This window comes from Dermacentor andersoni, chromosome 6 (genome assembly GCF_023375885.2).
Source record: "Dermacentor andersoni chromosome 6, qqDerAnde1_hic_scaffold, whole genome shotgun sequence".
Classification (NCBI taxonomy): domain Eukaryota; kingdom Metazoa; phylum Arthropoda; class Arachnida; order Ixodida; family Ixodidae; genus Dermacentor; species Dermacentor andersoni.
In genome coordinates this window covers 30,617,993-30,630,385 of record NC_092819.1, presented here as the reverse complement: position 1 = coordinate 30,630,385, position 12,393 = coordinate 30,617,993, and the positions used below count along the sequence as shown (strand labels likewise).

Sequence of the window (12,393 nt, the reverse complement as noted above, 5' to 3'; positions counted from 1 at the left end):
AAAGTACTCAAGATGACTACCAAAGCGCATACCCCACGAAAGTCGAGAAAGCAACGGAGCGGCATCAAGCGTGCCGAAAAGGTATCGCGATTTCGAGGGCGTCTTTTCTTTTACGCCCTTCTCAACAAGCGGAATGCTACGCCCGAAAAAACTAAAAAAAAGCGGAGATGCGAAACAAACCGGAAATCAGAGAAGAAGGAGGAAAGAGAACACACAAAGCGATGATTCGGAACTGCGAGGTTGTGTTTTTTCCATAGGGCTGCGATGATAATCGCTTATATAGGCGGTGGGGGGTTTCATCGGCATCGGCGACGCGGTGGAAGGGGTCCCCGATACGTGGTCGACGCCGCTTCTTGAGGGTCACCCGGCGTTTGTCGGTTAGCCCGGAATCTTTGTTACCGCTGTGCTTTGCTCCGTGCTGGGCTGGTCGTCCTTTACTTTATCTCGAAAGAATAAAAGAGGCGCCCCCAGCGTACGCTCTCACCTCGAAAGGCGAAAGCCGAGCTCGCGGGCGTGTGTGTGTAGGGCGGGGGGAAACGCGATCACAAGGAGATGCGGCTGAGGTTGTTCTTCTTTCGCTCGCTCCCCGGGCTTGAGAAATTAACCGAATTCGACAAAGAGGGGGAGATTTATGCAAATATGAGAATCCGAAGACAATATCTTACTGGGTCGGGACGACTGCCATTGGAGCCCGAAGCCGAATGGTAGGAGGGGCCTTTCTGAGGAGGGGGATTGCCCTATATAAGCGAAACACTGCTGCTCGAACAAGACCGTGCAGACCTTCTTCTGTTCCTCTTAGCTTCTCTGTCTTCTGCGGGAGAATCGCCTTCTAAGGCGCCACGAACGAAGGAAAAATAATCATGTACAAGGTGAGCGATTCGGCGGCGGGCAGCAAACAGGAGCCGCCCATCTATAGACGAGGCACGAACAGGCCTTGTTTTTTATTGAAGGCAACAGTGTTATTTGGTATGCAAGCTAAGGTTAGCGTCATCTCACTGCATAATTTAAATAGTTATGCGCTGCTTGAGTGAGGGCGTGTTTGAAAAAGGTGTTTAACTGCAGTGTAGGTTAGCAAGTTAACTTTTCAGGCAACTATAATTTTTTAGTTCTTCGACTCTTTAACGCGGAGCTATGCAAGACGTAAAGGATAACACGCGAGCGTCTGCCAGCTTGGAAATGCTGTCTGCATGAAAAGGCGCGTTTATGCTATGTTGGTGTGCGTGTGAAAATGTAATAACGACTTTGCATCTTACTGCAAGTTCTCTTTTCAACAGTCTCTGTAACTTACGTAATGTGCGCGTGACACTGTGCAAGGCTTGACCGGGTGCATTGCAGCTGGGCATGCCTGGAAAGAACGTAAAGGAAAATACGGCTGTCGTCCCCGCATTAAAATTCACGCAGAAGTTACTCGTAACGCCATAAATTTTGACAGTTACTGTCCTAGTTTAGTACATTGTTTGTTGCATTCGCAAATATGAAGACGAGCTTAGCCTGTGCTGAAAACGTAATGCAAAATGATTGACGCTGTATAAGGACAGCTACTTACGTCACTTTATTTGCCAAATTAGCACCGCGAATACACACTTCCTCCCATAAAGTGAGGTTGTGCACAGCTTACTGCGCTCAAGGTTGAAAAAAAAGAAGAAAAAAGAAAGAGCGCGTAAGAAAGATGGATACATATCGATGACACCTAAGGGTCGGAAAATATGTCAGACTGGCAAATTGTACTTTGGAAACGCCACACGCACCCACTTCATTTGTTAGCTCCGACCAGCAATACCGAAGTTGGAAAGTGGGAGAAACCGAGAGGAAACGAAAAAAATAGCTCGATTGCGAAAAGCGCCAGCAAATCTCGCGTGACTGTACGCTCTCTCGTCCTCATTTTCTTGCACTTTTTTTTTTTTGCATCGCATTCCTTCCTGCCCTACGACTGGCCGCGGTCTGCTCATCGCCATTTCGGTCACATCATGACTCGTGCCTCGAACCTGCGTCAACGTCCTTCAGCACGCAATACTCGCCGTTCTCGCATGCAGCGCCTACCTGGTCCTTGAAACCGTAAGTAATTAAGATCAACACCGAGACACTGAGGCTTCCTCACGTTGCGCGGCTGTTAGCGTTTTCTTCAAGCTACCCTGCATGGCTAGCGAAGTGCGGCTAACGGAAGCTCGCTTTATGCGAGCCGTCTTCTTTTTACGTTTTTCTGTTGTTTTTTTCTTCATAGAATTACCGAAATCGGGGCCGTATTCTGATCCCGCTTTGGATATGTTGGCTGCGGGATGTCCGCTGACCTGCTCTCTCTTCGTGCTAAGCCCGATAAACTGTACTCTGACGATGGGAAGATAGGCAGCGAGGTGTTTTACGGTCAATTACGCATTCGCCGCTTTCCTTTCATGAGGTTTAAATTTTACCTTAGGCTGGCGCAGCTGCAATTCCAGCTATACAGATAGCTGTTAATGTGTCGACCTTTATTTTTATGTATAAATTTGTTCGAGGCCACGAACTAAAAATACAGTAAGCCTCTGTTGAGGGGAAACGCATTTATGCTTCACTTATCTGAATTTATTCGTCCAAGAAAGCCAAATAACTAGCTGAGTACGTATTTCCCGAGCACGAAGTAATCTGCAGGGATGTAACATCATTTGAACCATGCGAAAAACATACCCATTAGTCATTTGCTTTGCTAATCAGATCTATTTCTATGACTGATAGGCAGACAATGAGTTCCCCATCGACGCTTACAGCCAATTAGTTCCATTTTTTAAGGATTGTGTACACAAGGAAAATCTGCCACTGCCACTTTGTGTAAACCACTGCCAAGCGTTAACTCACGCTGAAAATGAATTTTTCTCTAGGGTTGACAACCTACTTCTGTTTCTTTCTTACGCGCCAGTTTCATTGCTTATTAGCTGGTGACAACGTGTCATTTTCATTCACCAGTGCTACCACAATACCATAGCTACTAAAATCAATCACTGTGGTAGCTGTCATTTGAAACTTCAAACTCTTGGCTTTGATCCTTTGATAAATCCCGGACGTCACTACTGTTGCGCCAGGCTGATGAGTTGCGTGTGTGTGTGTGTGTGGGGGGGGGGGGGGGGGGGTTAGTATCGAATGATCACAAGGCCGGTTGCTGCCGTCCATTTATAGTAAAGTTATGTTCTGTAGCGAGTACCGATCACGTCAACAAATGCTTGCAACTTACTTTCCCAGAGTGCCCAGACGTTTCTGGCTGCACCGCCGGCCGTCGTAGCCGCCCCCGTGGAGGTGCCCCAGCCGTACTCTTTCGGCTACGTCTCCAACGACATCGAGGGCAGCCACGGCCACGAGGAGACCGGTGACGGCAGCGGCCGCGTGTCCGGCCGTTACTCCCTGAGCCTCGGCGACGGGCGCACCCGTGTGGTCACCTACGTGGCCGACGAGTTCGGCTACAGGGCCGACGTGGTGACCAATGAGCCCGGCACCGAGTCCAGGCCGGCCGCTGACACCACCTTCACTTCCAGCGCACTTTCCGGACCAGACGCTGCCGCCGCCTACGAGTCCACCAGGCTCGGTGGTGTCGTTGTTGGCCGTGCCTAAATGATGACAGCAGAAGGAGACCCGCTCTAGACGACAAAACACACAAACGTACACGACACCTTACACAAGAGACCGTGGTCATCTCCAGAGACGAGCAGCCAAGTTCGAGGCGAAGCGTGCAATTTAAGCCTTTCTGATTCTGACGAACGATGCTAGATCGCTCTATAGCAAGTAGATGTGTGCAGTATGTGCTAGAAATCTCCCCGAACTTGGCTGCACTACGCAGCTTCCCTGCTTCTTGATACTTCGTACCGCGTTACTTCTCTGCACCCCGCTGCCCCTTCCCTCTACTGGTCGCAACGACTTCGATGCTTGGGAGGTCCTAACTACGTTGAGAAGAAACACAAACATTAACACCGCCCTTGCCTCGCAGTTGTTGCGATGAAATGCGCCTACCACGTGTCCTTCTCGTCTACTTTCTCCCAACACTATTGCAGCTTCCTTACTTTGCCAAGCTCGTACTGTCTACGTCTCCCGTGTTCTCTTTTATCCGTTCGTCTTTGTTGAGCTCCTCAAACGGCAGCGTTGCAAGTACTTTCTGTTCTCGCAAAACAAAGCAGGTAGCAAAATACTCTCCTAAGCTCTTTCACTTCATCTACCCTGCTGGCTTTTCTGGGCTCTGGGAAGAGCAAACCGTGCAGTAGTTCACGTCCATATTTGTCGTCTCTGTCCAAGAATACTTGTTGCCTGTAGTTCCTTGTGCCATATCCCTTAAGGCTTTCTCCCGCACTCTATCCCATTTTCCTCAAACTGTTCTCCCTCTCTCTTCACACCTACGTTGTTTTGTCCTTTGTTCTATAGTGGAAGCGACGTGTTCTTCGTCTCAAATGGCTAGTGGTACATTAACGTCAGAGAAACAAACGTTACATCTACACGAACAGTAGGTTCCCTTTGCTCCCAGATGGAAACACTTTCAGCATTGATACCAGGGTCCACACAAAATGATTTCTTGACGACATTGCGGCGCGCATTGCTACATGCGGTGTGTCGCTGCTCTAAATTTAACTTATTCTGCCCATTCGCACAAGGATACAAGCTGCTCAGGACGGAAACATTTTCTTGTTTAACGGCTAAACCTTACTCCAGAAACACAAGAACAAGAAAACGACAGACACACCAAGCATTTTGTATTTTACATAACAAGCCACACACTTTTGTAACACTCACCTTCAGACGAATATCGTACACTTTCCACATCACTTAGCCCCCTTATTGGTGTCAGTGCGGAGAGCTGATTATTTACTTGAAGAACCTGTTATAACTAGATTTTTATTCGTCACCAAGCGCTCATGTCAGCCGGGCATGTGCTGCAATATAGGTGAACGGATTCTTCAGTTGTGGTCGTGCTTCGCATCTTAACAACTTTCACGGATACCTGGAGTATTTCGCTGACCTGAACGGATTCTCTCCATGCGAATTTCCCGCGCTGCCTCGCTCATTTCAGCGTTTCAGTTGCAAAACCTTTCGTTTGGCCTTTTGGTTTGAAACACGTTCCATTGTTGTTGTTTTGGAACAATGTCATGTTCTACGGCTAGTCGAAACGAGTACGAGTCTTTGTCAAATAATTCTAGTGAAACGAAAGATCGACTACTTTATGCAATGATGCCCTCGGAGCACATGTAGCGTGAGAGAGCCGGGTGGCAGTAACGGCAAGCTCTCGGAGCGTCGTTTGAATGTTGCTTGTCGACATTTTCATTTAAACGCCTTCAGCTAGTCTGATCAACACTGAACATTGCCTGCTGAGCGGTGTAGCTACCTGCAGGGACGGGGTTGGATCTCGAATATAGGGGTAGTAATATCGGCCCATGGCCGACGGTCTACTGACCTCGATGTACGCGCGAAAAGCAACCATGATTAATTAGCGCATACTCGTATTACTTATGTGACATACTTTTGCATGTAACAACTACAGAATTTGAAAGTCGGAAATAAACTACGTTTCTCTATCTTCCTTTGTCTTTTTATTAGAACGTGAAAAATGCCTGCTTGTTTGAGAGCCATAGAAACATTGGAAGATACTTAATCAGCATGTTCACCAGCAATACCGAGGTAGTTGGGGTATGGGCCACTCTTGTATACCGTGACCTGGTGCTTGAAAGTGTTGAAACTGACAGCAGCCATTGAAACAGTTGCCAGAGTAGCATCCATTCAAACCACAACGGTAGCGCTACCGACGTACTTGATTGCTGGCGCTCTAGCAGCGAGCAGGCTATATAGTTTCGGAGCATGACGAAAACTTCGGGCTATCGCCTGATCATTCACAAGCACGTTGCCGCTCGAAGTACGCTGCTGTGGATCACGGATGAAAGCGGAGTCGTCCGCATACGCCGACCCAGCATACCACTGTTGTCAGCACGTACACTGCAGTCTTGTTATTATTTCAATGCGAAGCATTCTTTTCCGAGTCAACCAAGCTTTTGACGTGTATCTTGGTGTTTTCCTGGACCAATGCGGAGATAGTACAGCCTAAATATGTGTGCCACTGGGTAGGTAAGTGGGACTAGGTATCTGCCACGGGGAGCACTCCGCATGTACCACTAGGCATGTGCCCCTGAGGTATGTGCCAGTGGGCAGGCGTCGCTCATTAATGTACCTCTGTGACGCCAACCTTGGTTCAGGTGGTATCGCAACAACAAACAGCCCTTGCGAAGTCACATCAACATAATGTTTTTCGTTATGTAGATGTCAACTGGAATTGAATCTGCTCAGAGTTCTAAAATTGTTTTGAGTTCTTGCTATTTAAAAGAAAGGCCGTACCGACTCCGCTGCATACACTTAACTTTCGTTCCATCAAGAGGAGGAGTCTCTGTGGTGCAACATGAGAATAAAGGACAAGTGAACTGCTCGGAGAGCCTGCCAAAAATTTATTCCAGCAGAATGAAAATTGTGTTCGAATGCTGTCCGACAAAATGCAAAACCGTCTAAAAAGTAGCTAAGAGTTCGGGCTGCAATATTCCTTTTTTTGAAAGTATCCTGTCTGAAAACATTCTGATGTGAATGCGGTTCAGGCGTCGTAAACAGAGAATGAGGCCGAGAGCTTCAGTAAATCTTTGATTTAGGCGAGTTGGTTCATAGCTCTTGAAAAGGCGCAGCGCGACTGGGAGGGAGATAAAGAAACAAAAACCCCATCACAAGCGCTGACTAACAACTGGTTTTATTTGATCGCTTCAGCACTTTGTCACAGGCTTATGTGCGTGCTTTAAACGCTTTCGTGTGCCGACTTTGGTTGCGAGCTGATTCGTTACCCTATGCCCAGTTAGGTGCTGACGACTCCGGAAAGAGCAGTTGTAGGTGTAAGCGACCTGCTCTAAGGCTAGCACGACACTTCTGAAAGGTCGGCATGTCAAGATATGCTCAGAGAGCATTCCTGCGGAACGTATCTGTGAAGCTAACACCTTACTTTCTCATTTCTTTTCTTGGGCGTGTTATGTCTAAATAGAGATGCGCAATTTCGAAAATGTTGGTTCGAACGAATTAGTTTGCTGCGTTGTGCATCTTCATTTTTGAAAAGCGTTCATCCGGTATCCAAACATGAACTCTAATAGAGATCTTCGTTCACATTAACTAAACATGTCATTTTTCATTTTTCTATAATCATTGTCAATGACGTTGCTAAGGCTATGACCAATACACAGCCACCATACGATAGGAAGACTATATCGAGAGTCTCTAAGCACATGTTCGGTAATGCCTCTATGAGGCTCAATGAGGCTGAGGCATGGCGACAGTCGCTTTGATCCTGTTAGATTTGCTGTGAGTTCTACTGCGACGACAATTTTCTTGTGGGCGTTTTAGGTACACACAGCATTCAATGTAGAAGTGAGGCGTTAAAGTATGGGAAAAACTTACATAATGCAGGCAACGTCTATATGCCGGCTAACGTCTAATCTTCGATGTTACATTTATATTTTGCTTCTGATTTCCTTGCGCAGAGAATGGAGAACTGTGAAGCTTACAGAGGAAATATAGCGGCGCTTTCATGTGCCCTGTTGACCTTGACCCGTGTCTCGCATGGAATCACAAATTGGTAAGTTTGAATACGCATGGCTCGTTCGATGTATCGTATTTTTCTCTTGGCGTGGTACATCCAGCTGAGGTATTAGGACGAAACATCTTAAGGATAACGGAGAGCTCGTGCTTCAGTTCCGCAATAGTTGTAAGACAAGTGGTTGCAAGGTTGCATAATATGAATCGAGCAAGGCCTCCTTGCTGTTCTGAAGGCCGCCGCTGTAGAGCTGGCAATTGTGAAGAAAGAAACCGTATGAAGAGGATTTGTTGCACGCTTTTAGTATTACTCTGATGATGCATTCGAAAGCTTGATACCGTGAATTTCAAACACCGGAGAACGCGCGTCTCAGTGCGCTTTTACCCTCTGTTTCTTTTTTTCCCCTGAAGGACTTGAATGTGATCGTGAAGACTTCAGTAGAGTGCTTCAAAGTTTTTAATAAACATGAAGGTTTGGCAGAAACGTGCTTGCGGGCAGAAACTACCGATGGATACTTCGCAGCTGAACGGAAGGGAATAGGATGCCGTTTGTTGAAGAAGTTCTTCGACACTATTAAAAAGATGTTCGACTGACTAATTATTTCGTCTTCAGCCGTCTATGATGACTTCATTAAGCTTCCCTACATGTTGATCCGTGCCTCCAATAGCACGTTCATGTAGCCCAAGAATGACCGCCCTGCGATATGCGCCACGCCGAAGCTGTTTTCGGCATGACAATTTCTTTCACTGAAGAAAAAAATATGCAGATCCCACGTACTTTGCAAGTATTCGGCTACGCGGATTTGTTCGAGGTTCTACAAACCTTTAACAAAGGAACAAACATATTTGTGTAAGACAAGCGATTGGGGGGGTTGGGACGATAACGTATGTGATTCCAACAGCAAGGCGACTACGACGGTGACGATGATATATATACCTAAATGTTACGGTGCTGCGTCGCAGAGGTCATAACATTTATCATATAAAATGATGATGTTTAAGCAGTACATCGTTTACAAGCTATCCGAAAATTCAAGTACCAAATCAGGTGGAAGCGCTGTGTCAGACGCCGAGGGAGTGGTGTTACGAGGGCCATCTGCGATGTTTGTCGAGCTCGTCAGGAAGGAAGCTTACTATGTCGCCTGCGACTAGGCGCTTTCTTCCCGAACGCGTACTCATTCCTAATTCGAACGGTCTTCTGTGCCAATAGCAACACATGCATGGGCAAGAAACCATAAAACGCCTCCTGTGCGGCTGTCCAGCAAACCAAGACGACATGCTTGCCCTTCGGACAGCTTAAGGCCACTTAGATGAAATACCATTTTACAGAAAAGAAGATCTTGGGACCATGGCCTCGTGTGTCTGCGATGTGAGCAGCCACAACTAAAAGCGATGTTCTTAAGTTGCACCGACTTGTATGACCGCTTGTCATGAACTGTTGTCCATGAAAATTGTTTCGCTTACGGATGATGATGATGACGATGATGATGATGATGATGATGAAAAACGTTTATTTGCTCTATTTTGCAGTGATTTTTGCGGCTTCAGGTGGAGTCTTCCATCTTCTCTCCAGGGTCGGTTCCCCTAGTCCAGGGCTCCGCTGAGGGTAGCTGCCCTGCGTGCACGCCTTACTAGTCCTTGTTGGACTTTCAGGATGTCGCTGGATAGCATCCTCTCCCACTGTTCCGCACTCGGGTTTTTTATTATGGCTAGCCCATCTATTTTCTGGCAAGCCCATGTGGTATGGTCATGTGGCAAGCCCATGTGGTACGGAATCATCATCATTTCATGCAGCACTGCTAACCTTTTTAGAGCGTATCAACCTGTCCGAACCCACATTTGCTTGAATATTTACTTAAACAGCGTTTTCATGTGCTTGAAATTGTATAAAATTCATTCCGTTTCATCTGATATGTATCTGTGTAGGCTGTTTACCTAAATCATCATTCGATTGTATCCCTAAACTCGTGTTCTGACGGGTACTGATTGTTTGCATCGCATTTTAAGTTCTTATGCGTGTTTCACGCTACTAAACATTGTGTAAACTCCGTTTCCCTTTTCTTTCTTTCTTTCTTTCTTTTTTTGTTTTCTTCTGTTCGATGTTTAGATAATTTTTTTATGGTTCCTAATGCCTTCATATATTTGCTTTGTATACATTTCACTCATGTTTGAACTTTTTCGTCCCCCCCCCCTATGTAATGCCGTAACGGGCCCTTAGGGCACTCAAATAAATAAATAAATAAATAAATAAATAAATAAATAAATAAATAAATAAATAAATAAATAGACGAGCGCTTTATTGCGTGTGTGTGTGTCCGAGGAAAGTGTCAGTTTCTCTCCTCCTTTTCATCTTCGATTTTTCTTTCCCCATTGCAGGGTAGCCAACCGGGCGCAACGTGGTTAAGCTCCCTGCCTTTCCCTTATGATCTCTCTCTCTCTTGTCGAGGCGAGAATGGTGATTAGAGGTTCATGGACAGAGAAGTACGAAACGAGTATAAATATATGTTAGCGTTCCGTATCCCTTGTGTCATAGGGGTACATACCTATTCTGGAGGAATCGCCAATATGAGCACATACGCAGTGGCCAAGAACTGCGGTAGCCCACATATAATGAATTTGAAGAAATCAAATAAGCCGGAGAATTTGATCCGCTTTTTCAATGCGAGGTCTTACAAACCGACAGTATAAGGGCAGGTTTTATGTCGTGATTAATTGTTTTATTACGCAGAACAGAGACGAACCCACTGGCACTTCTTCGTCGATCAAAATTCCATGCTATATAAGCCGAAGTATCTAGTGGTACGTGCCCGATTTGTTTAGGACTGATGTAGCCCGAAATCACAAATCAAAGAAGGGACTGAATAATACGCGTTATTCTATCATGAGGTATGTATGGCTCGGAGATACCTATGAGCCGACGTTATATGCTCCTAGTTTATGTCACGATGTATTGTTTCACTACACAGAAAAAGATTTGCGATCACTTGCATTGTTTGGTCGGTCGGAATTAAAACACGCTACGCGGTCCGACGTACGAACAAACTGTCGAAACTCTCACAATGATGTTCAACGTTAAAGTCGCTGCTCACGTGGCCGCTTTACGCGACCTTTAATTGCTGCGGGGGCCTTTTGTCCATGGCGTAACCGGTGCGAGGCAGTTGCCTCGGGGCATCGTCGCCGCGCTCTGTTTCCACTTCTGGGGAGGCTCTACGTTGAGCTACTGTCGTCTCTATCAGAGGAGTTGTTCTTCCTTGCGGAAAAAGAATTCCTTCGACAGTGGTCATGCCGTTTTCTGTCGGCGGTTAATGGACTCGTATGGCTCAATTTTCGACCAGCTTGGTTCCCGTAGCCAGGCCATCAGAAGTATTCATTTACTGCACATAGAATGTAGGCGCCCGTGATTTCTGTGGGGGTGTGTGCTCTCATATACATGATCATTTTTGTATATACACATCTCATACCCATCACTTCAAAATTGTGTAAACTGTCTCTGTCACAATCATTGTAGATAACCGTTGTGTATGCTCTATATATGGAACATCATTTTATACATGCGGCAATTAGTTTATGTGTAACTGTGCCTTTTCGTGGGTCTATGTGATTATATGTTAGTGAGTGAGGACTCGGACACTACTTTGAGTACGTGCCGTGTATACAATGGTTCGTTTCTTGTATATGATATCGTCCTGGTGAAATTGTGCCGTGATCGTGACTCAGTGTTCGTATCGTCTCTTGTTAAATAAACTTTTTCTAAACACAGTCGAAAGACGAAGAAATGCTCGCGAATGTCAGTAGATGGGCATGGTAAAAAGTTAATTTCACCACACATTCGCAATGACACCAGCAGTCTGGCTTCCTTGATGTATAAGTCACAAGTTTAATAATCTATCGCTGATACAGAGAGCCATGTAAGCACTGGCAGAGAAGTGTTGCTTCCTGTCAGCGATAATTGCTAAGCTGGCGCGCCTCACAACGTGTCATCCTCAGCGCTGACATTTAGTCCTTCCAGAAGCTATAACATGCAGAATGCAGTCGCTGTTTTTACTAATTTTGTTCGAGCTAATTTCCAAAATTATAGCAAACAAAACGCTTTTCACCTTGGCAGCTGTAGGAAATGTAAATGGGCGGTGTTGGCCAAGCCAGAAGCTCACCGCTTCATGAGCCAAGAGTTAGCTGCTTAATCAAGTGTATAGCACGCAGCATTGCTACATTTTTGGCGCTTCGAAGCAATAAGAAAGCTATTACGGCACTTCGAGTATTGAATTAGGATCTCTGGTTGCGTCATTAAAATGTTATTGCGCCACCACATGTTATGTTTAAGGCCGATTCGCCTTATTGCGGCCCGACGAGCACGTTCAAGTTCTTTTTTTTAAGATATTAATTCATTATTTGTTTTAGTATGTGCTATCTGACCACTCAAGTTAGGCTATTAGGCCATTATGCTATTAGGCTATGAGTTGAAAATGCTTAATGTAGTCAGATCTGAGTTACCAAATTTCATTTTTTCTACTGAAATGAAAATAAAAGAAAGACATTTCCAAATTCAGTTTCGTGGTCTTGTAGTGACGAAACCGGAAAAAAAGAAAGGGGGGAAATTCGAGTTTTGTTGGTTGCCACGTGCCGTATATTTTAAGACTTACTCGAAGACATTCTTTCACATACTACGGAGTAGGTTTTACCTTCATAAGTTTCCTTTATTATTGAAAAATGGCAAAGGGGAAAGTTTGCTTTTCGCAGATGGTGCCAACTATGTGTAAAGCCTTTCACGTGTATACGAGCCGAGTGTAAATCATTGTCGTTCTGTCTGGCTATTTCCTCTTATTTTAAATGTTA

At 45.6% G+C, this 12,393-nt stretch overlaps 1 protein-coding gene across 1 annotated transcript; it reads left to right on the top strand.

The window, feature by feature from the left end:
- The first annotated feature begins 754 nt into the window (after positions 1 to 754).
- LOC126521585 (cuticle protein 10.9-like) lies at positions 755 to 5,522 on the top strand. Its single transcript, XM_050170279.3, has 3 exons — positions 755 to 869; positions 2,005 to 2,055; positions 3,211 to 5,522. Exons 1-3 carry the CDS (start codon positions 861 to 863, stop codon positions 3,574 to 3,576), a joined length of 426 nt encoding a protein of 141 aa, XP_050026236.2. The 5' UTR covers positions 755 to 860; the 3' UTR covers positions 3,577 to 5,522.
- Positions 5,523 to 12,393: the final 6,871 nt, after the last annotated feature.